The following is a 24,404-nucleotide window of genomic DNA, read 5'->3' on the forward strand; positions in this document are numbered from 1 at the left end:
CTTCTTTAGGACCTTGTGAGGATCTGATGAAAGCTCACTTTTTATGTCCCTCCCTTCCACATCATTCTTTTCTCTCCATTAGTAACGTGAATGTTTGAACAAGGCTTTCTACAAAACACCACTGATTTGCCAAACATTCTTCTACAATTATCCAGGACTATGAAACTCCTAATAAATTATCTAAAATACTAAAAATTCCCAAATAAAATCTTGAGTCTGTATAATTAATTAAAGTATTACTGCACTCAAAGTATAAACCCATGGAAGGATAAACTTTACCTCCGTCCTTTGGGAATAATAAAAAAAAAAATGCTAGTTAATCTTTGGCAGGTCAAGTCAGTAAGGCAAAGAGTTTGTGTTTTTAACACATCCGCAAATAAGATTAGAAGAATAAAATAACTAAGAATCTTCCCAAAATACATACACAGGAACAAACAAGGAAAGCCCTGAGCTGATATCAAGAATCAAATTCTTGGGGCACTTAGATGGCTGTCGGTTTTGAGCATCCGACTCTTGATTTCAGCTCAGGTCATGATCTCACAGTTCGTGAGCTCAAGCCCGCACTGAGCTCTATGCTGTCAGCACTGGAGCCTGCTTGGGATTCTCTCTACCTCTCTGTCTGCCCCTCTCCTGCTCTCTCTCTCAAAATAAACTTAAATTAAAAAAAAAGCTCTTCAAAGAGTCCAATGCTTAACCAACTGAGCCACACAGGTGCCCCTACCTGCCATATTTCACTAGGAGGGAACAAACTCTTTTCAATTTTTGCAATTTCAGTAACACACGTTATGAATTTAAGAAGATAAGATGAAGACCAATCAATCCATCAATAAATGGGCCCTCAAGCAATGACACAGTCATATACCTCTGGGAAAGGCCTCTTTTTTTTTTTTTTAAGTTTATTTATTTATTTTGAGAGAGAGAGAACAGGGTAGGAACAGAGAGAGAAGAAGAGAGAGAATCCCAAGCATCCTCCATGCTGTCAGTGCAGAGCCCAATGTGGGGCTCCATCTCTTGAGCCATGAGACCATGACCTGAGCCGAAACCAAGAGTCAGTGCTGAACTGCCCGAGCCACCCAAGCACCCTGGAAAGGCGTAATTCTACAGTGTACCAACTCAGGACAATCATCTATATGGAAACAAATTAAAGACAAGAGCAACGCCTTGCATCTCCTCAACTAGGAAGAAGTCAGCCTTCTTGGAAACATCTTCGAAGCTCCCAACCTTTCTGTCTGTACACCCAGGGCAGGGCACCCCCCCGCACCCACACCTGATAGGACTCAGTAGGGATTGTGGCTGCTGGTGAACAGAGAGCAGGATTAAAGGAAGTCAAGAGCCCAATCAGCCTCCACACCCGACTCTCTCCCCAGAGGATTATGTTGCTTTCCTAACTCAGGAAAGTTAGTGTTCACACTGAAAGAAAACCAGAGGTGATTTCTCTAGCCTGAGACACCTGGCCAGGTGCCAGCCCTGTCCTGTTGTGAGCCTTCTGTGTGGCAAGTGAAGTCCCAGGACTCAGGGTCACCAGCACCCCCACCATGATACCGTGACAAAGATGAACACAGTAACAACAAAAGCCCTGCAATGAAGAAGCTCTGGCTATGTTTCCGCATCTGTTTTAGCAACACTGCAGTATAAACAAACCAGGACTCTTATCAACATCTGTTTGATAAATCAATGTGACAAAATGAACTAACGACTGGTAATAAACGACAGGATCTGGGTACCATCTTGGCAACCAGACTTGGAAGCACACTCCTGTGGCAAGTTAACAGGCGAGCCTAGCTCAGGTCATGCAAAAACTGAGATGAAACCAATAGAAATTGGGAACTCGACCCTTTAAAAAAGAATAAAAAAAGAAAGATCTACATTAAATAAAATTTTTCCTATGAAAACAGACTTATGGACATCAACATAATTCTGCCTTATAGTCAAAATAATTCTCATTAGATTTGAACCTCAGAGTGGAACATGCAGGAAAGAAGAGCTTGCCTCTCTGTATCTGCAACGGGTGGCCACCTGTGTCCTAGTCTGTCCGTCATTTCACCTTCTGGCTTCTGTAGCATGTATTACTAAAAAGGCTACCTCGTCTCTGGAAGTGCACATAAATAATACCAAACAGAGCTCTTTGCCCCACCCATCTCTCTACCCTATGTATTTCTTTCTGATCCCACAGAAGCCATCCATGTCTCAAGCCAGGCATTCCAAGGTCCCCAGGCATGGAGATGGATGCTTGCTGGTAAGACAAGTCTACAGAAGCCTAAGTGTCCACCAACGGACGAATGGATCAAGAAGATGTGGTTTATCTATACCATGGAATACTACATGGCAATGAGAAACAATGAAATCTGGCCATGTGTAGCAACATGGATGGACCTTGAGGGTGTTATGCTGAGCGAAATAAGTCTGGCAGAGAAGGACAGATATCACATGTTTGCACGTATAGGAGGATTAGGAGGAACTTAACTGAGGAACGAGGGGGAGAAGAAGTGAGGAAATGGTGGGAGAAAGGGAGACAGGCAAACCATGAGAGACTCTTGAATGCTGACAAAAACTGAGGACTGAAGGATGTGGGGGGGAGGGGGGATGGGCATGGAGGAGGGCACTTGTGGGGATGAGCACTGGGTGTTATGTGGAAACTAATTTGACAATAAACTATTTGTAAAAAAAAAAAAAAAGACAAGTCTACAGAGAACATTATATGTGAGATGCTGGTGCTATTCAGACAAGCAGAAAATTAAAAGCACTGGTACCATTTTTCACTGGTCAACTTACCCCAGCAATGTGTCAATACACACATGAGCTAATTCAAAGATGTGTATTTCAAAGTTCATTTTTTCCAGCTCCTTCTAGTATTTCAATTAAGTGAGATTTTCAAGCACACTAAATAAATGAGAATATAAATAATTAATGGCAGCTCTATGAACTAGGTGGGCCCTGAGCCCCAGGGAAGAGTTTCTTAATTACAAAATACACCTCCCCATCTGCTCACATATACATGCAACCCCAGGCAAACATCTCCCATTTAAGGGGAAGGGCATTTAAATTAAAACAAGAACAGGATTAACCTCCTACCATCAGGAATGGCTCAGTAGGGTGTTGAAACCTCCCAATATCTAGCCACCCACAGAAGAACTCATGCTCTAGGAATCTTTTCTAGGTAATCATCAGCATGTCCCTACCAGAATCATGTTCTTCTGCAAGAATGCAACAAGGAAAAGAGCTTCTGTCTGGTGGTTCTGCTATCATTTCCATGCCACGTTCCCTTTGGAAATATGTCTCTCACAGCCACATAAGGTTTGTCTTCCAACTTCTCACCGTCAGAACGTATCAGGGGACCCACATAGCAACCTATAAATGCACAGGGCGTGCTGCCAATGCAGACACAGGAATGCAGGCAGAGGCTGCAGAGTCAGTTCCAAAAGCAAGCAGAGATCTAGTTAAGGCAGGCAAACCACTAGTCACCTGCACCAGCCCAGGCTTCACTAGCAGTAAGTAGCTGCATCACCCATAGAGCTCTGGGACTCATGAAATAAGAGTCTACTTCTAACTGAAGTGCAAGTTTGGAAACAATAACTGAGAATGCCTCCTTCCCTCCACATCCTTAAAGGTCAGTGAAAACCTCCAATCCTCTGGAAGGCCTGCCTGGCTTGACTGCCAACAGCAGTGGCATTGGCCTTCTCAGAACCTAGGACATTCACAGACAGCACAGCTCACCAGCCCATGACACACCCCGGGCTCACCTTCAGGACATGGCGGTGAACAAGAACAAGGGAGCCTGAGTTTTAGAAGTGCGGTGGACAGATAAGGAACAAGGAAACAAGCAGATAACAACAGACGGCCAAGTGCAATGAAATTAATCATCAGAGCACAATGAGAGAGTAGCCAGCAGGGGCTTGCTCAGAGGAGCACTTCTGAGGAAGGTCAGAGGATCACTTCTGAGGAAGGAGAAGACACTGACACTGAGACAAAAGCCAAAGGTATGTCTCAATCTGTTCTCAGAACAGAGAGGCAGTGAGATTAGGTAAAGCATAGGGACTAAGGGGCAAATGGCTGCGGAGAAGGGTGGGTGGAGCCACAGAAGCCGAGGCATTTGGGCCATGGTGAGTGACAGGAGGGAACTTAGACTGTAATCTAAATGCATCTGGAAGGCACTGAAGGGCTTTCAGGAGAAACGTGACATGATGGTTTCATGACACAGCCTACACTGTCATATACTACTCTTTATCTCTCTCTCTGTTATTAAGCTTCCAGATTTACATTGCCCTAGATCTATCCCCAGGAGCAGGAACTGGGTCACAGCACTTCTTTCTCTCCCTCAGGTTCCCAGTACACTGTCATGTACTAAAAAAACACTTGATGCATAAATACACACACACACACACACACACACGCACACACACTGCATATTTGTTCAGATTGTTTAAAGAACCTGTATTTAAAAACTTGCCAAAATAACCATTTCTCTACAGTGTATGTAGTTTTCGCTACTAGTTGGGTTATACTGAGAAAATAAACCACTTAGAATTAAAAGCTCAGAATAGAAAGGTATGCTTATCTATCAGTGAAAAGAATTTGGCTGTGGTCTTCCTACCAACACAAAAGCAAACAAATTATCTATGTGCCCAAAGAGGAACCCCCTTCTTACTGAGAATGGAAAAGCAGAGAAAGACCACAGGCAAAGGCCGGCACCTACCATCACAACAGCCCTCCATGCCTACTTGTCGCCATCTACTGGAGAGTGAAAGACACAGATCTGTGCACTGTTGCAGGATCTGAGACTCCCGGGCCAGTTAACTAGGAAAACAAATGAAACGGATACAGCACAATTCATGCATTTGAAAAGAAAGCACCTAAAAGACAGACCCAGAAACAACTAAAATAAAAGACTTCTTCGGGCACCTGGCTGGCTCAATCAGTGGAGCATGAGACTCTTGGTCTTATCGTTGTGAGTTCAAATGGCACACTGGGTGTAGAGATTACACACACATACACACACACAAAAAAAAAAAAAGAAAAAGGAGGGGGGCTCCTAGGTGGCTCAGTCATTTAAGCATCTGACTCCTGATTTCAGCTTGGGCCATGAACTCATGGTTCGTGAGTTTGAGCCCTGTATCAGGCCTGCTTGGGATTCTCTCTCTGCCTCTCCCCCATTCACTCACTCCCCCTCTCTCTCCCATCTTTCTCTCAAAAATAAATAAAGAAACTTAAAAAAAATACTTTCTTACTGTAATAAGTTAGCATGGCTCATTAGATGTTAAAAAAACATGCCTATGTGCTTTTATGTTATAAAGAGGAAGCACTAATTAAAATAAGATTGAGGATCCTAAAGATATAACGTATTACTCTAACACTTCTAAAAAGATATTTAGAATGAAAAAAAAAGAAAACTTGACTGAAAATTTTCTTCAAATTGAGTCAAAGCAGAATTATAAATCAGAACTGCGAAACCACAATCAAACCAAACCAGAGAGGGTAGACAGACGCAAGAGGAAAACCAGGAGAACAGCATCCCAGAAAACAAGGTTCAAGACCATGTCCAGAAGGAAGTGAGTCACAGTGACAGACTTGTCATCAGGGCCTGCCAACCCTGGAATCAGGCAACGTGGAGCTCAGGAGGCCTTGGCGGGAGCCTCTGCAGATTACAGTATACGCAGAGCAGGCAGCAAGAAGAAAGGAAATGGAGGCGTTTCTCACCTGGAAATGCTCAGAAATATTTAAAAGCCACGGGAATCAGATGGATGAGTGAGAGAGACACACTGACTAGACAAGACAACAAAGGGCTTCATGGAGGCTGCCGGAAAGGGAGGAGACTAGGGAGGGCGCCACAACCCAGGCTAGTCTGGCCCCATCCTAAGCAGTATCACAAGGCCTTGCATGTAAAAGGGCCCACCCCTGGCTTAATGCTCTGCGGTCACCATCCTGAAATTCTTTATTATTTTTAAAAATTATTTTAATCTTGCACTAGACCCCACAAATTACAGAGCCGGTCCTGGTCCAGGGGAGGCACTGGCCTTGGCACTGAGAAGTGCAGCTCTGAAGAGAGGGATGGAGAAGCAGGGTCAATACCATCCGACGGGTTCTCTCTCTGTGAAACAGAAAGACAGTCATCTGCTATCAACAAGCAAGAGAGCAGACAAGAAAGAAAAGGTTAATACTCCATGGATGGTGAAGAAAATTAACACACTTCATCTTAACACAATGATCAAGGGTAACATCACCTACACTAAGACAAATCAGTCTCAAGTACTTCCTTATGACGCACTGAGAAGGGCACATCACTTTTGTGCTATTTTCTATTCCTGTCAAATACATAACCTCAATGTAAACAGAGAAAGTTCAAATTGAGGAATATTCTACAAAACAGCATACCAGCACTCTTGAAAGTTGTCAAGGTTATGAAAGACAAGGAAAGGCTGAGGAACTGTCACAGATTAGAGAAATGACAATTAAGTGCAATGTGGGATCACCATGAAATAGAAAAAGGACATTAGAGGGGAAAAAGAACTAGTCAAATTTAAATAAGATATATAGAGTAATTAATGGTATTATATCAATTTTAATCTCAATGTTCAATCAGTGGACTATCATTACATAAGACAGAAAAGTTAGTGCAAGCTGAATAGAGTATACATGGGAACTGTGACACTTTTCTTTACATCTCAAATTACTTCAAAATAAATTTTAAATTTTCATGTAGATTTTTCATTTGTGATTTTCTTTAATGTTGTCAGTAATTCCAGGAACCTCGATTATCACCCTTGAAGTCCAACACTCTACCACGTCACACATGTTCCTGCTTTGCTATCAATCCAAAGAATCAGGAACAAGAAAGAAAGGTTATGTTTCCCTTAAAAGTTATAACTTTGACCTAAGAAAAAAAGACAACAGCTAACCTAAAAAAAAAAAAAAAGAAAGAAAGAAAAAGAAAAATCACCTATGGGTAAACTGCTTATTTTTTTAGTTTAAAGAAACTGAATAAGAATATAAAAAATAAAAATAAACCATGGCTCCCACTGAACAGAAACCACAGACATTTTCTCCAAAAAAAGGCTGGGAGGTGGCAAGCATTCAGAGACTACTAGATTTCTCTTTAAAAACAATGTCAAGTGACCTCAGATTTTAGGCAACAATTCTTTGCTTTCAGTTTTTAAAACTGGGTTTGAAACCTAGTTCTGTCGCTTAGCAGCCATGTGAACTTAAGCTACTGCTTAAGTTTTGTGCTTCAACTTCTTTATCATACCCAATGATAAAGATTAAAGTACTTAACACATTAAAACAAAACTGAGAGCAATATTGGCTTATGGGAAATTGTATTGGGAGAGGCAGGGATGAAATTAGGAGGACACCAGATTTTGGCCTGGATGACAAGATAAATAGTAGTCCCATTAACTTAGGAAAAAAGAAAACAGAAGGAACATTCTGAAGGTGGGGTGGCAGGAGTTTAGTTTTAGCTTTCCGCATTTAAGAAGTGTATCAGCTGCAAGCTGTGAATTGACCTAAGCAAGTGTGATTTTGCATAAATATTAGGTTCTTCTTGGTTGATAACAATAAGGACCCAAAATGGATGAAAGTCTGTTCTTCTCCTATTGACTGTGATCAGGTTATACTGACAGCAAATCTCCTATCAATTTCTGCCATACATGCAGACTTTGGTATTTAAGGTAAGAACAACACTTCAACAACCCCCCCCAACACTTGTGGGGATGAGCACTGAGTGTTATGTGGAAACTAATTTGACAATAAACTATTTGTAAAAAAAAAAAAAAAAAAAAGGAAAAAAAAAGGATTCAGACTATAAACGCTGCTGTCTTCTCATACTCTATTCCTGTGAAGAGAGTTATCTCAAAAGTATTTTATTCAATAAATATCAATGAAAAAAACATTGTAACTTTGAACAGGTCATATATATAATACTTCTCCCACCTATTGCATCATTCCACTTCATAGCTTCCTAGCAAGGGAGGGAAAGAGAGAGAAAAGAAATGTCCCTTCAGTTATCACTCCTCTTCCCACTCAAAGGCTAAGTGGGTACATGAATTAAAGTCTTAAGAAGTGTTAAGCATAATAAGAACCATTCAGGTTGCAAGGACTATCACAGATTTCCTTTCTCTACTTTAATTAAAAATTTTCCTCAAAGCTTAGAGAGCTAGCAGCAAATCCCGGTCAGCCAGTACTTTAGAAAAATGAGGGTTTACAAAGAACCTTATGACACATGTACCCACACCTGGAAAAAAACCCACTCCAGGTAACCATTCCAAACTGGTGAACAGGCCAGTCCAAGGCTCTGTAGAGTTATGCCGCTACTCTGCTGCCACCCAGTGGCATGTAGGCACCAATGCACCCGGCAGGGGAAAGGAGCCCAGAGGAAGAGCTTGTAAATAACCCAAAGTCAAGGGAGAAGTGCTGTCCAGCCTACCATAGCACCACGGAGATGCAGTGTAAACAGATGCATTCTTGATTAAAACATATATCAGGTTATTACAGTGAAGTCTTTACCCCACCTCAAACTGAGAACTGCTCCAGGGCCAGAAGACAGACCCAAAAGTCCAGGCTTACCTGTTTTGGGTCAGAGGAAGCAGCGCCAGGTGCTGGGGACTCCAATTCTACAGTCACAGGTCCATCATTCTGAATGTGGACTTGCATGTAGGCACCAAACTTGCCATCTGAAAGAACAATGCAAACAGTTATGAGAGATGGGGCCCCAGGTTACTCCTGTCTAAAAAGCCACCTAGATCAATGTAGTCAGAAACAGGAGTAGGAGTAGACAGTAACCACAGGGAAAGGTGGCCAACTGCACAAAGAGGGAGGGAGACAAAAGTTAAACAGCAGAGGTGCACTGCATGTCCTACAGACTTGGCAAGAATGAAAAGATCTGAGAACACCAGGGCGGTGAGGTGTAGACTTACAGGACGATAAAATGGCAGGAAGCTAAAATGGTTTAACCACTTTGGAGGGCATGGTGGTGCTTGAGCAAACCCTACAAGTCTGGAATTCCACCCTGAGGAGTCTACTCAGAAACTCTTATACAAAAGGAATGTTTAAGGGTATTCACTGTGGCCGTGTTTACAACAGAAAAAGTGGACACAATCTGTCCCTCATTGGTGGATGAATGCATAAACTCTTCTTTAATTCCTCAGTGGAATACTGTGTGGCAGCCATATCCACCAGCAGGGAAAATCTTAAACACATGATGTGATCTTTAAAAAGTAACTTACAAGGACATATTATTATGATACCATTAATCTATTTAAATGATATTTTTAAATACCCAAAACAAGTTTTATTATTTATGAAAATATATATGTATCAAAAACACACGAACAGGAAAGATGAATGCCAAACACAGGACAGGAGCCACATTCACTGAAGGGAAGGCAGGGGATGGTGGGATCTGAGAGAGACAGACCTCAGATAAATGTGACTAACTGGGCAGTGAGTACACTAGTATTTATTTTCTGCATGTTTCATAATTAAAACTTTCAAACAAATTAAATAGAAAAAGAAAAATATAAGGTGAGGAAGGAAGCCCTGCTCACTTACTGGGAGCCCAGCTCCCTAAGACTCATTTCAAAACGGCTATGGGCTGCCCCAGAAAAGAGTACCTCTCTATGTTCTATTCCAAACCTTCAACACTGAAACCTCCTCAATTGTGTCTGATCAATCCCCAAATACTGAATTACACTTACAAAGAAAGCCAAGGGGCGTCTGGATGGCTTAGTTGGTTGAGCATCAGACTCTTGATCTCAACTCAAGTTAGGTCTCACGGTTTGTGAGATGTACTAACAGTGCCAGCCTGCTTGGGATTCTCTATTTCCCTTTCCCTCTGCCCCCCTCAGCTCACTCGCTCTCTCTCTCTCTCCAAATAAATAAACTTAAAAAAAAAAAAAAGCCAAGAATATGCCTTGAGAGATGATGCCATGGAATATCAGAATGTCAACTCCACCCATCCAAGTACCAGTGTTAAGCACCGGGCCTAAACACTGTTGATGACACATACAGGTGCTTACTCAAAGGAACACACTGGTCTTGACAATTCATCTGTGATGAATCCAAAGTAAGAGAAGAGTCGGGTCCCTGAGGCACCTGGGTGGCTCAGTTAGTTAAGAGTCTGACTCTTGATTTCAGCTCAGATCATGATCTCCCAGTTTGTGAGTTCCAACCCTGAGATGGGGTCCGTGCTGACACTGTAGGGCCTACTTGAGATTCTCTCTCTGTCTCTCAACATAATTAAAATTAAAGCATTAAAAGAAAGAAAGAAAAGAGTTGGGTCCAGAGTGAAACAGTACAAGTGCTCAGAAACTGAGAACCATCACGAACTCTTCCAGTGCCACCCACCATTAGGGAGCAAAGAGAGCATGTGAGATCCAGTCCACGTTTGAAAATCACTCACTGCTTTTCACTTCTAGCAACTCTGTGCCAGGCATGGTGCTAGAGATCAAAGGCTCAGCTTAAAGGCACAGATAGCCCTGGAGCTCATGAACCCTGTGGTCTAGTAGGGGAGACAGTTGGACACATCGTGGTGATAATCAATGTTGCATGGCAGAGACTTTGAGGGATTCTGGCTCTGCAGGCCAGAGGAGGGTCCGAATCCCCTTTGGGGACTGGGGAAGGAATCAGAAAGTCTTCTTGGATGAGGCCACACAGGGTCCAGGATTTGAAGGACAACTGGGAACCAGGCTGGAAGAGGACAGGCCCAGCCCCCACGAGCTCTGAGACCTTGGGCAACTTTCCTAACCTCCCAATGGCTCTGTTTCTTGCCTGTATCACAGGGATGCTATCAAGAGTGCCTAAATCAAGGGGAAAATTTAGTGAGAGTGTATGCAAGGACTTGGGACAGCAGCGGCTCACATATGGTGTATGCAAAATCAGTGTTTGCTCTTGTTACTGTAAGAAGTCATGTTTGAGAGGCTCCACACAACCAGAAGCATGCTTCCCTGTGCCCTGCCAGGTATTCCTTGAATAAAGAATACCACGGTCACATACTTTTGAAAAACCACACTTGTTGGAACTCTCCCTTAGAGAATCATAAGGCACAGCAGCACAGCAACAGGCTCTCAAGACATCCTTGAGTAGAGAAATCTGTTTCGTTTCTTTACCCTGGTGGTTCCCAAACTACCCTGGGCAAGGAGCCCTTATTTCACACAAAACATCCTTTATAAGCTAATGACCCTCTGGAAGAGGTCGAGGAAAAGAAAAGCACTAAATGGACACAAAGCCAGAGCGGGCCAGCCTGGAGCCTTTCTGGCTCCCTCCCCTGGAGAGTGGCTATACTCTCAGGTCCTGGGGACCCTCGGGTACCACACCCACTACAGCACAGTGACCTCTGTGAGCCTTCGCTCCCACCACAATTGTTACCTCTGATTCTTCGCCGTGGTGTGCTCCCTCCAGTGATCCTTTCCCTCCTGGAGGGTCTTAGCAAAATGGGCACACCAACGGCTGGTTTTCTCAATGCACTGACAGCAGCACTGCAAACTACATTAGAAGCACCCACGTTGTTCACCACTTTTACAAGCAAGATTAACTTAGTTCCTACTGGGCAGCCCAGTGTGCTCACACAATGCTGACTTTTCTTGAACTCCTATCAGATTAAAGTGGCCATTCAAATCTACAGAGCGTTTGTTTTATCCATGTCAGACTAGCAAAAAAGACATCAGCTGGGAAGGAAATCATGTGTTTAATTGCATGCTAAAATTATGGCTACAATTAGTAGCAAATTTCAGCCGCTACACTCCTCAGGGAAGCTGAAGGCAGACTCAGGAGGAAAGGAATTATTTCCGACCTTGAATTTCTGTTGCCAGGATATACAGCATATGCTTCACTGTGTTTATCGTTCCAAGTAGCGAGAAATTTATTTTCTTTTCCTGTTTTTCTTCAGTTATGAACAGAACTATTATCTGAACTTCTATTTGTACAGACAATAAATCCAAAGTCATGTTTTAAGAGGTCTTAACATGGGAACATTTTTTCCAGTTCAGATCAAAGAGTATAAAGCCCCATGAAAAATTATACTGGCCAGGGGAAATAAAAAATATTTTTAAAAATAATCTTAAAAGACAGAAACAAATCTGCAAAACTACATCTGGGCTCCAATGGTGATATGATCAAGTCATCCTTAAAGTCCCAGGGTTCTATCCAGAGCTGGAGGAGAAGCACATGTTAAGCGTGTTTGTGCCACATGCTCCCAGCTGGAACACTCCCAGCTTTGAGCCCCAAACCTGCTGTGACCTGGTTTCCAGCAGCCACTGTCCAAGGGCCCTACCAGCTCCAAACCAGTGCACCCCATTAATGTGCGAAGGCTGATGTCCCTCCTCTTTCGACAATGCTTGACTGACAGTCACCACTCCCTGAGAAGCCCTGCTCTGCCTCTCTGTGCCCCTGTTTGTTCAAGGATGAGAGCAGGACAGCTGCAAGGAAAATGCATGTGAATTAGGATAGGCATGGCACAGGGCCCACAGCCAGGCAGTCGGCGGGCAGGAAATCTGAGTCTCTGTTACTACTGTCACTCCCACCACTATCCATAGTAGGATATGGGCAAATGGGGGCGGGGGGAGGGGGCAACAAAACCACACCAAAATAACATGTTATTGAAGAAAAATGGAGAAGAAAAGGCATGATGGTCATTTCTTGGCCTGGCTGGGAGCAAGCCCCACGCACTCCACTTTCCAGAGCCAACCTGCATGGCCATGATCAGGCTGGGACTCGGCCTACCTCTGGGGACCAGTCCTGAGCCCTGGGCTAGCCCATCTAAGCACATCCCCAAAAACAGCTCCCTCTGTCACTAAAGCAAAGTCCTCACCAACAAGGCTACCTCTTTGTTCTACTTTAAAGCTATTTAGAACCTGGGCAGACAGACAAGAGAGTTATTGATGGAGGACTCAACATAAGGTGCATAGGCTGGGAACCAAGAAATCATGCAAATGTGTGGAAGTGAGGGACTCAAAATAAGCATGTGGCAAGGTGAGGGCCATTGCAGCTAAAGGAGTGTGGTCTAGACCCACAGGCTTGCATCACACCTGGAGCCCAAGGGAGTGTGACCCTGGTGGGCCACAGGTACTACAGCAGCTGTCCATCAGCATGGAAATGCTTCTCCAGAGTAATCCTGGCCCCATATCCCCAAGGGCTCAGTCAATTCAGGGTGGCAACAGGAGGGCACGGATTCCCCAATGGGCTGATCTGGCTCAAGGAAACCTGTAAAGCAGAGGCAAGGGCTCTGGGAGCCATCAGCAAAGACCAGCAGCTCCAGCAATGGCATTTCCTAAATGACTTGACTAGGAAATTCAGTTCTCAGAGAAAGAGTACATGGAAGGCCCTGTCAGCCTAGTTTCTCAGAGAGTGAGAGCCAAGCCTAGGATGATAGCATTAGAACCACTGTCAGATTCCACTCCACATCCAGGCCCATGGAGGGAACACAAACGGTGATCTCTGGAATCTTGTGGCTTCTCCTCAGTCTCCCTGATCAGTGGTCTCTGCTTGTCTGTGTTTATCTCTGTTGTGGTTCAATCCACTCAAGAGAAACATCTCCTCTGGGCAGCAGATGTCTCAGGGGTGGGATTCCATGGCCAGAGGAATTAGGGAACAGGCTCTGTGGCCCAGGACGGAAAGTGCCTTCTCCCAGGAGACAGGGCACCTGTCACCAAAGGGGACTACCCCAATTCCAAACCAAAGAGCTGGAAACAGGGGCTCCCAGGGGAAATGGCCTACAATTAATCTCTCACCAGGAAATGATACACTCATCTGAGCTGAAGTTCTGAAGTCAGATTCAAGGCAACTGGTATAGCCCACCTTGCATAACAAGGAGGCTCAAGGCAAAGTATTCTCTGACCATCAGGCTTTGCTTGGATATCTCTGGGCTCTATTGGGGTCCCAGGCATCATTCTACCTGGGATAACTGCATGGAAGGTTACCTGGTTTCCACATCAAGGCACCAGTGAGTCTGTGTGCGGACAATGCAATGTCTGAGGCCCCAGTGGACCTGCATGGGCCGTGTGCGATACCTGTGCAGACCTGCTGAAAGAGCCCGGATCCCACTGGGCAAGGACACCCTTCCACCAACATTTCATCACTAAGGTGCTCCTGTGTGGCTCAGTCAGTTAAGCATCTGACTCTTGGTTTTGACGTAGATCATGATCTCATGGTCTGAGAGTTCAAGCCCCACATCGGGCTCAGTGTTGATAGTTCAGCCTGCTTGATATTCTCTCTCTCTCTCTTTCTTTCTCTGCTCCTCCCCTGCTCATGTATATATACATACACATACACATATATGTATACATACATATATTTCACCACTTAACCTCACTGCAGAACCTCTGGTGTGCTGGGCTGGGTGATGTGCCTGGACATGGTTTGGGACACAGGCTAGGGAATAAGTCTTCACTTTGGGAAGAGAATACCCTTGGAGAGGCTTCACAGCAGGGCTCTAACCCACTTCAGAGCCTCTTAGGACAAAAGACACAATAGGAGCAACCTCAGAGAGGTTCAAAGGTAGACACAAAGGACTGACTTGTAAACTCTGTCCCTCCCCTGAACATCAGGGAGCCCCTCCCATGGCCAAAAATACAGTCAAAGGAGGTAGGAGAATATGCTAAAGGGTGATTATTATCATGGACCACAGGATTCATGAATTTATAAATTTAGTGTAACCCAACTAAAAGTTACACAGATTATTTTCTGGAGCTAGACAAGCTGATTTAAAACTTCATATAGAAGAACAATCAACAACATGCAGGAAAACTCCAAAAAGCAATGTGAGTGAGATTAACCTTACCCAACATGAACATGTGTCTTCATCATATAAACAGACCAAAAAAAAAAAAAAAAAAAAAAAAAAAAAAAAAAAAAAGAATAGAAACAAAAAGTTAAAGTTCATAAACACATACAGGAATTTAATATGGGATAAAGTCAAAATATCAAATTAGTGGAGGGAAAGACAGCTTTTTAAATCTTTTTTTAATGTTTTATTTATTTCTGAGAGAGACAGTGTGAGGAGGGGAGGGTCAGAGAGAGGGGGTAACAAAGAATCTGAAAGAGGCTCCAGGCTCTGAGCTAGCTGTCAGCACAGAGCCCAACGCAGGGCTTGAACTCACGAACCGCGAGATCATTACCTGAGCCGAAGTCGGACGCTTAACCAACTGAGCCACCCAGGTACCCCAAGAGAGCTTTTTAAATAAATGGTTTTGGGAATGGTTTTGGGAAACCTTTTCATAACCACCCGGAAAGATATGTATTGGATCCACACTTTACACTGTATACAGGATAAACTCCGAATGGATCAAGGATTTAAAAATAAAAAATGAAAGCATGAAAGCACTAGGTTGGGAAATAGCCATATTTCTTTGTAACTTTGGAGTAAGAAATGTCATACAAATCATAAGAAATTGTGATTCAAAATCCAGCAGACACTTCAAAAAATTAATAATCAACTACTTAAGGATCAGAAATGTCTGTCCACGGGCATTCAGTTCAGGTCGTGATCTCACAGTTGTGGGATTAAGCCCGGTACTCGGCTTCTCAATGAGCACCAACCCTGCCTGGGATTCTCTCTACCCCTCCATCTGTCCCTCTCCCACTCACTCTCTCTGAAAATAAATAAACATTAAAAAATTTTCTGTCCAGCAAACAATCCCTTAAAGCAAGGTCAAAGGACAAATGATAAAATGAATGAAAAATATCTGCAACTCATATACTAAAAGCTCACAGAAAAAGGGTAGCCTGGGTGGCTCAGTTGGTTAAGCATCCACATTGGCTAAGGTCATGAGTTCATGGTTTATGGATTTGAGCCCCACATCGGGCTCTGTACTGACAGCTCAGAGCCTGGAGCCTGCTTTGGATCCTATGTCTCCCTCTCTCTCTGCCCTTCTCCCACTCATACTCCATCTCTCAAAAATAAAGAAACGTTTAAAAAAGAGGGCGGGGTCAAGATGAATGAACAGCATGGAAGCTTTTTTTGCATCTCTCATCCCTGAAATCCAGCCAGATCAACACTAAACCATCTTACACACCTAGAAAACTGAACTGAGGATTAACACAACGACCTGAACCACAAAACTCAGCAGGTACATAGCACGGAGAAGTGAACTGGAGGAGAGAGAAGCCATGGAGGGCAGGGAGCTATTTTTGCTTGCAGAGAGAGGACGGGAAAGGGGGTGAGGGTATGGGAAAGCACCCCCCCCCTCTGTAAGCAGTTGGAGAGAAAAGGAAGAATACACAAGGGACTAAACAAAAAAGGGAGAAAGGAGAGGGTTTAAATTCCTTAAGACTCTATAAACGGGGAATGCACAGTCTGAAATTCTGCACCTTGATACCTGGCAGTGCTCTAGTGGGAAGGACGAATTCCCAGTAGCAGAGAGTGGGGTCCAAGGGGTCCTCAGACTACACAGGGAGGAGTGATTCCCCTGGGAGGAGGACATTTGGTAGAGGCTGTGAGGCCTCCCCCCACAACAGGTAAAGGTCCCAGAAGACCCTGGAGAACAACCACATTCGCTGGTGTTGGAACAAGGATGCTAGGGGAAGCCTGGTGCCAGATGTGTGTTTATTTAACATAAACCCTGAAACACTGCAGGATCGCATGAACTTTTTCTGGGGCAGGCTGGCACCTGGCCGGAGTCCATGGGCATCGGCAGCAGCATGGTCCTGTGAACGTCCCTGGTGGCAGGCAGGCACCCGACCATTGCTCAGTGAGACCCTCCCCCAGAGTGTCAGAACAGGTCAAAGCCACAGTCCCTCTGAAGTGAGGGGTTGGGAAACACAGGCACATCTGAGATAAAACTCAGGAGGGAGGTGCCACCTGGCAGCCTAATGGCTTGGTCACGGACAGTGTAAATGTGGGGAGTGGACGGAAGCCTGAGAAAAAGGGGGTACTTGATTCCTAGTAGGGGAGAACACAAAGTTCTGCTACTAGAGACTGGGTAGCTGGGTGATGCCATTTTCACCCTTCGTACACATACACATGCCTGCCTACATGCACAACAATACAACCTAGTAAGTTAAGCAGCGCAATCTAGTGGAGAACAGAGCTGTTACACTAAGCCCTACTCAACTGGGCCAACCTTGTTCTTCAGGAACACCACAAGTCTCTCTGCCTGCTTAGTTTACGGACTATAAAGTGCTTCATAGTTTGACTTCTAGGGGAAATCGATGTAATTTCAATCGTATTTCAGTTTGTTTACTGGTCCATCTATTCAACTTTCTTTCTTTTCTTATTCTTGAATACAGAAACAGAAAAAAAATATTTTTATTTTCCATTTTTATTAAAAATATTTTTAATTTTTTTCTAATATAATTATTATTTTGTAATTTTTTAAAATTCTAGTTTACTTCCAGCATTTCATTTTATTCTATTTTATTCTGTTTTTTTTCCAAATTTCCAAATATTTTCCTTTGTTTTTCTTTTTCTTATCTTTCCCATTTTCTCTAACCTATCAAGCTCCTTTCAACAACAAGACCAAAACACACCTAGGATTTAGCATCCTTTATTTGATTTTTTTGTGTTGTTTTAAATTTTTAAATTTTTTTTTCCTCTATTACTTCCTTTTCTTCCTTCAAAATGATGAAACAAAGGACTCTACCCCAAAAGGAAGAACAGGAAGAAAGGACACCCAGGGACTAAATCAACAGATACAAGCAAGATGTCTGAACCAGAATTTAGAATCACAATAATAATAATACTAGCTGGGATTGAAAATAGATTAGAATCCCTATCTGCAGAGATAAAAGAAGTAAAAGCTACTCGGGATGAAATTTAAAATGCCATAACCGAACTGCAATCTTGAATGGATGCCACGGCAGCAAGCAGATGGATGGATAAAGCAGAGCAGCAAATCAGCAATACAGAAGACAAACTTATAGAGAATAATAAAGCAGAAAAAAAGAGAGACTAAGGCAAAAGAGCATGATTTAAGAATTAGAGAACTCAGGGGCGCCTGGGTGGCTCAGTTGGTTAAGCGGCTGACTTCGGCTCAGGTCACGATCTCACAGTTCGTGAGTTTGAGCCCCGCATCAGGCTCTGTGCTGACAGCTCAGAGCCTGGAGCCTGCTTCAGATTCTGTGTCTCCTCTCACTGCCCTTCCCCTGCTCATGCTCTGTCTCTCAAAGATAAATAAACTTAAAAAAAAGAATTAGAGAACTCAGGGACTCATAAAGAAATAACATCAGAATAACACGGGTTCCATAAAATGAAGAGAGAGAAAAAGGGGTAGAAGGTTTATGTGAGCAAATCATAGTGGAAAACTTTCCTAACCTGGGAAAGACAGACATCAAAATCCAGGAAGCATAGAGGATTCCCATTAGATTCAACAAAAACCAACCATCAATAAGGCACATCACAGTCAAATTCACAAAATACTCAGGCAAGGAAAGAATCATGAAAGCAGTAAGGGAAAAAACGTCCTTAACCTACAAGGGAAAACAGATCAAGTTCGCAACAGAACTATCCACGGAAACTTGGCAGGCCAGAAAGGAGTGGCAGAATATATTCAATGTACTGAACTGGAAAAATAGACAGCCAAGGATTCTTTATCCCGAAAGGCTGTCTTTAAGAATAAAAGGAGAGATAAAAATTTTCCCAAACAAAGGAGTTCATAACCACTAAACCAGCCCTGCAAGAAATTTTAAGGGGAACTCTCTGAGAGGAGAAAAACAAACTTAAAAAAGGGGGGGCGGGGGCAAAAGCAACAAAAACTAGAAAGGGCCAGAGAACATAACCAGAAACTCCAACTCTACAGGCAACATAATGGCAATAAATTCTTACCTTTCACTACTCACTCTAAATGTTAATGGACTAAATGCTCTAATCAAATGACATATGGTAACAGAGTGGATAATAAAACAAGATCTATCTAATGCTCTTTACAAGAGACCCATTTTAGACCTACAGATACCTTCAGATTGAAAGTAAGGATATGGAGAACCATCTATCATGCTAATGGTCACCAAAAGAAAACCAGAGTAGCCATACTTATATCAGACAATCTAGACTTTAAAATATAGACTGTTAACAAGAGATGAAGGGCATTATATCATAATTAAGGGGTCTATCCACCAACAAGATCTAACAATTGTAAACAGTTATGCTCCAAACATGAAAGCACCCAAATATATAAATCAATTAATCACAAACATAAAGAAACTCATTGATAATAATACCATAATAGTAGGTGACTTCAACACCCCACTTACAGCAACTGACGGATCATCTAAACAGAAAATCAACAAGGAAACAATGGCTTTGAATAACACATTGGACTGGATGAACTTAACAGATATATTCAGAACATTTCATCCTAAAGCAGTGGAAAACACATTCTTCTCCAGTGCACATGGAACATTCTCCAGAATAGATCACATACTGGGACACAAATTAGCCCTCAAGAAGTACAAAAAGATCAAGATCATACCGTGCATATTTTCAGACCACAACTCTATGAAACTTGAAATCAACCACAAGAAAAAAATGTGGAAAGACAACAAATATTTGGAGACTAAAGACATCCTACTAAAGAATAAATGGGCTAATTTAAAGAGGACATTAAAAAGTACATGGAAGCCAATTAATCTGATAACACCACAGCCCAAGACCTCTGGGACACAGCAAAGGTGGTCATAAGAGGGAAGTATATAGCAATCCAGGCCTTCCTAAAGAAGGAAGAAAGGGCTCAGATATACAACCTAACCTTACACCTTAAAGAGCTGGGAAAAAAAACAGCAAATGAAACTCAAAAACAGCAGAAGACAGGAAATAATAAAGATTAGGGGAAAAGTCAATGCTATCAAAACCAAAAAAACAAACAAACAAACAGTAGACCAGATCAATGAAACCAGGAGCTGGTTCTTTGAAAGAATTAACAAAAATGATAAACACCTGCAAGACTGATGAAAAAGAAAAAGGAAAGGACCCAAATAAATAAAATCAAGAATGAAAGAGGAGAGATCACTCCAACACAGCAGAAAATACAAACAATAATAAGAAAATGTTACAAGCAATTATACACCAAATAAAATGGGCAATCTGGACGAAATGGACAAATTCTTAGATACACATGAACTACCAAAACTGAATCAGGAAGAAATAGAAAATTTGACAGATCCATAACCAGTAAAGATATAGAGTTAGTAATCAAAAATCTCCCCAAAAAACAAGAGTCCAGGGCCAAATGGCTTTCCATGGGAATTCGACCAAATATTTAAAGAAGAGTTAACACCTATTCCCTTGAAGCTTTTCCAAAAAATAGAAATGGAAGGAAAACTTCTGAACTCTTTCTATGAAGCCAGCATTACCTTGATTCCAAAGCCAGACAAAGATCCCACTAAAAAGGAGAACTACAGACCAATTTCCTTGATGAACATGGATGCAAAAATCCTTAACAAGACACTAGCCAACCAGATTCAACAATACATTAAAAGAATTATTCACCACGACCAAGTGGGATTTATACCTGGGATGCAGTGCTGCTTCAATATCCATAAAACAAACAGCATGATACATTACAACAATAAAAGAAAGGACAAGAACCACATGATCCTCTCGAGAGATGAAGAGAAAGCATCTGACAAAACACAGCAGCCTTTCTTGATAAAAACCCTCAAGAAAGTAGGGATAGAAGGATCATACTTCAAGACCATTAAAGCCATATACAAAAGACCCACTGCTAATATCATCCTCAATGGGGAAAAACTGAGAGTTTTCTCCCCTAAAGTCAGGAACATGGCAGGGATGTCCACTCTCGCCACAGTTATTCAACACAATATTGGAAGTCCTAGCCTCAGCAACCAACAACACAAAGGAATAAAAGACATCCAAATTGGCAAGGAGGAAGTCAAACTTTTACTCTTTGCACATGACCTGAACTCTATATGGAAAACTCACAAGATTCCACCAAAAAACTGCTAGAAATGATCTATGAATTCAGCAAAGTTGCAGAATATAAAATTAATGCAGAAATCGGGTGCAGTCCTATACACCAATAATGAAGCAAAAGAAAGAGAAATCAAGGAATGGATCCCATTTACAATTGTACCAAAAACCATAAAATACCGAGGAATAAATCTAACCAAAAAGGTGAAAAATATATACACTGAAAACTACAGAAAGCTTATGAAAGAAACTGAAGAAGACACAAAAAAATGGAAAAATATTCCATGCTCTTAGATAGCAAAAGATTGTTAAAATGTTGACACTACCCAAAGCAATCTACATATTCAATGAAATCCCTATCAAAATAACACCAGCATTCTTCACAGAGCTAGAACAAACAATCCTAAAATTTGTATGGAACCACAAGAGACTCCAAATAGCCAAAGCAATCTTGAAAAGGAAAACCAAAGCTGGAGGCATCACAATCCTGAACTTCAAGCTGTGTTACAGAGCTGTAATCATCAAGATAGTATGGTATTGGCACAAAACCAGACACTCAAATCAGTGGAACAGAATAGAGAATCCAGAAATGGACCTACAAATCTATGGCCAAATAATCTTTGACAAAGCAGGAAAGATTATCTAATGGAATAAAATCTCTTCAGCAAATGGTGTTGGGAAAACTGGACGGTGACATACAGAAAAATGAACCTGGACCATTTGCTTACACGAGACACAAAAATAAACTCAAAATAGATGAAAGACCTAAATGTAAGACAGGAAGCCATCAAAATCCTAGAGGAGAAAGCAGGCAAAAACCTCTTTGACCTTGGCCACAGCAATGTCTTACTCAACACGTCTCCAGAGGCAAGGGAAACAAAAGCAGAAATGAACTATTGGGACCTCATCAAAATGAAAAACTTCTGGAGAGGGGAGGGGCAAGATGGCGGAGAAGTATGGAGCTCCGTACATTGCACTCGCCCCCATATCTCACATGGAAAAGATCTGAAGCCATAGGAAACCTTACAGAACCCAAGAGATTGGGAGAAAAAGGACGCAGAATCCACTGAGAAAGTCTTCTAATGTGAGTGCGAACTGGGGAAGATAAAATCGAGCCGGGATCGGAGACTCACAGAGATGGGGGCGATCCCCCTCAGAGGGAGTGAGAGGGGAAAGAGAGAGGCCGAAACTACTCAAGACATGGTCCCTGTCGCTGGGTAACAGGAAAACCTCCGCTAGGGGCACAGAAGGACTGTAAGAGCCAAATCCCTGCACGCCAGGTCCCCGCGCACCAACTCGTCCTGGAGGGGCCGCACACCGACCGCTCCTTTGAGCTCCTGGCTGGCTGGACCTCTGGAGAGGCCCTGCGCCGACCGTGCCTTTGTGCTCCTGGCTGGCTGGACCCCTTGAGAAGCCGCACGCGTACGGGGCCTCCACGCTCCTGGCTTGGCTGGACCCCTGGAGGGAAGGTGAAGGGCTTAAAACTGGGAGATTTGCCCACGAGTTCGTGTTTCGGGTGACGAGACACAGAGGGACCTGGTTTCTCGCTCTCCAGTGGGCCCAGCAGGCCCCCCAGGCAAACCCCCGTCCTTGCTCGCCAACCCGACCTGGAGAAGGGAGCAGCGATTCTGGCTCCATCCCCAAGACTAGGCAAGAGGCTTGGAACTGCACTGAGGGGATCGCCTGCAAGGTTGTGTCTACGGCAATTTCAGTGGGGCGTGCAGAGTGGGATTTGGAAACTAGGCCTGGCCTGGGTTAAAGAGTGCAACCCACTTATGCTGCGCCGGGGAGTTTACACACCCAAAAACGCGAGGTGCAGCGCTTGGTTCAAGAAGGAACTGGAGCGCTGCCACTCTCCTCCCCACAACTATCAAGGCAGAACTCCCGCCTGGCGCATTGGATCACACCACGCCCATCCCTGCTAGAGAGCTGCCCTCCTCCCTTCCCCCACGCCCCCAACACTGACCTGATTAACTCTGGTCACTGGCTTGCTAAAACAGTCACATCTAGTCCATTCTATAGATGTAAATTCTACACTTACTGACCTTTTCATCTCTTTCTGTGAGGAGTAATTAGACTATATAGTTTCTCTGGATAACACCAGCGTCCTTCTCTCACCTATCCAACCATATTCCACCCTTTAGCTCTTTGAAAAAAGCTTCTTATCACTTCTGCCTGTTCATTCTATTTCCAATTTTGCCTCATACCCGCCCTGTCTTCTCTCTCTTTCTCTATGCTCTTCAACCAGCACTGCATACACCCGGCTATTTAATTGTACCTGGGAAATCCGGTTATAAGCTTTAAACCGTCCTTTGTCCATCCGTTTTCTTCTTTTTTCCTTTTCTTTCTTCTTTTTGACCTTTTTATGTATTTTTTATTCTCTATCATTCGCCTTCCCTCCTCCGTCTTTTCTCTTAACTTTTTCGTTTTCCCTCTGGGTATGCATGTTTGTTGCATTTGTCTGTGCGTTTGTGTGCCTCTGCTCCCTGTGTGTTTGTCTGTCTGTTTTCTTCTCCAGGGCTACCTCAAGAAACAAGCCACAATATACATGGTGGAGAGTCCCAAATATCACTACGAGTAGGAAAATAAAATGACCAAGGTCTCAACAAGAGAGACCATGAGATACCATTCAAAAACACTCTCTGAAAGGACAGGTCCTGGACAGTCAAAGAGTCTTCTTGGGTACAGCAGCGCTCACAGGTGCAGAGAGCATAACAACTCTTTAAAACTAACAAGACACAGAAAAGTAACTAAAATGACTAAATGAAAGAGTTCTCCTCCAAAGAAATTCAAATAAGAAGTGACAGCTAATACACTGCTCAAGACAGATATAAGCAACATAACTGAACAAGATTTTAGAACAACAATCATAAAGTTAATAGCTGGGCTTGAAAAAAGCATAGAGGACAACAAAGAAACTATGGCTCCAAACAACATGGAGCATAAAAATAGGCNCCCCCACGCCCCCAACACTGACCTGATTAACTCTGGTCACTGGCTTGCTAAAACAGTCACATCTAGTCCATTCTATAGATGTAAATTCTACACTTACTGACCTTTTCATCTCTTTCTGTGAGGAGTAATTAGACTATATAGTTTCTCTGGATAACACCAGCATCCTTCTCTCACCTATCCAACCATATTCCACCCTTTAGCTCTTTGAAAAAAGCTTCTTATCACTTCTGCCTGTTCATTCTATTTCCAATTTTGCCTCATACCCGCCCTGTCTTCTCTCTCTTTCTCTATGCTCTTCAACCAGCACTGCATACACCCGGCTATTTAATTGTACCTGGGAAATCCGGTTATAAGCTTTAAACCGTCCTTTGTCCATCCGTTTTCTTCTTTTTTCCTTTTCTTTCTTCTTTTTGACCTTTTTATGTATTTTTTATTCTCTATCATTCGCCTTCCCTCCTCCGTCTTTTCTCTTAACTTTTTCGTTTTCCCTCTGGGTATGCATGTTTGTTGCATTTGTCTGTGCGTTTGTGTGCCTCTGCTCCCTGTGTGTTTGTCTGTCTGTTTTCTTCTCCAGGGCTACCTCAAGAAACAAGCCAAAGTA

The 24,404-nt window shown here is 43.0% G+C and overlaps 1 protein-coding gene across 1 annotated transcript in view; it reads right to left on the reverse strand.

The window, feature by feature from the left end:
* DTD1 (D-aminoacyl-tRNA deacylase 1) overlaps positions 1-24,404 on the reverse strand; it is a 184,424-nt gene that overhangs the window by 146,832 nt on the left and 13,188 nt on the right. The window contains exon 4 of the mRNA XM_077750161.1: positions 8,557-8,663. Within this exon, the coding sequence (XP_077606287.1) occupies positions 8,557-8,663 (107 nt within the window). The remainder of the gene's footprint in view (positions 1-8,556; positions 8,664-24,404) is intronic.

The sequence above is a fragment of the Crocuta crocuta genome, unplaced genomic scaffold (genome assembly GCF_008692635.1).
Source record: "Crocuta crocuta isolate KB4526 unplaced genomic scaffold, BGI_CrCroc_1.0 scaffold209, whole genome shotgun sequence".
Lineage (NCBI taxonomy): Eukaryota > Metazoa > Chordata > Mammalia > Carnivora > Hyaenidae > Crocuta > Crocuta crocuta.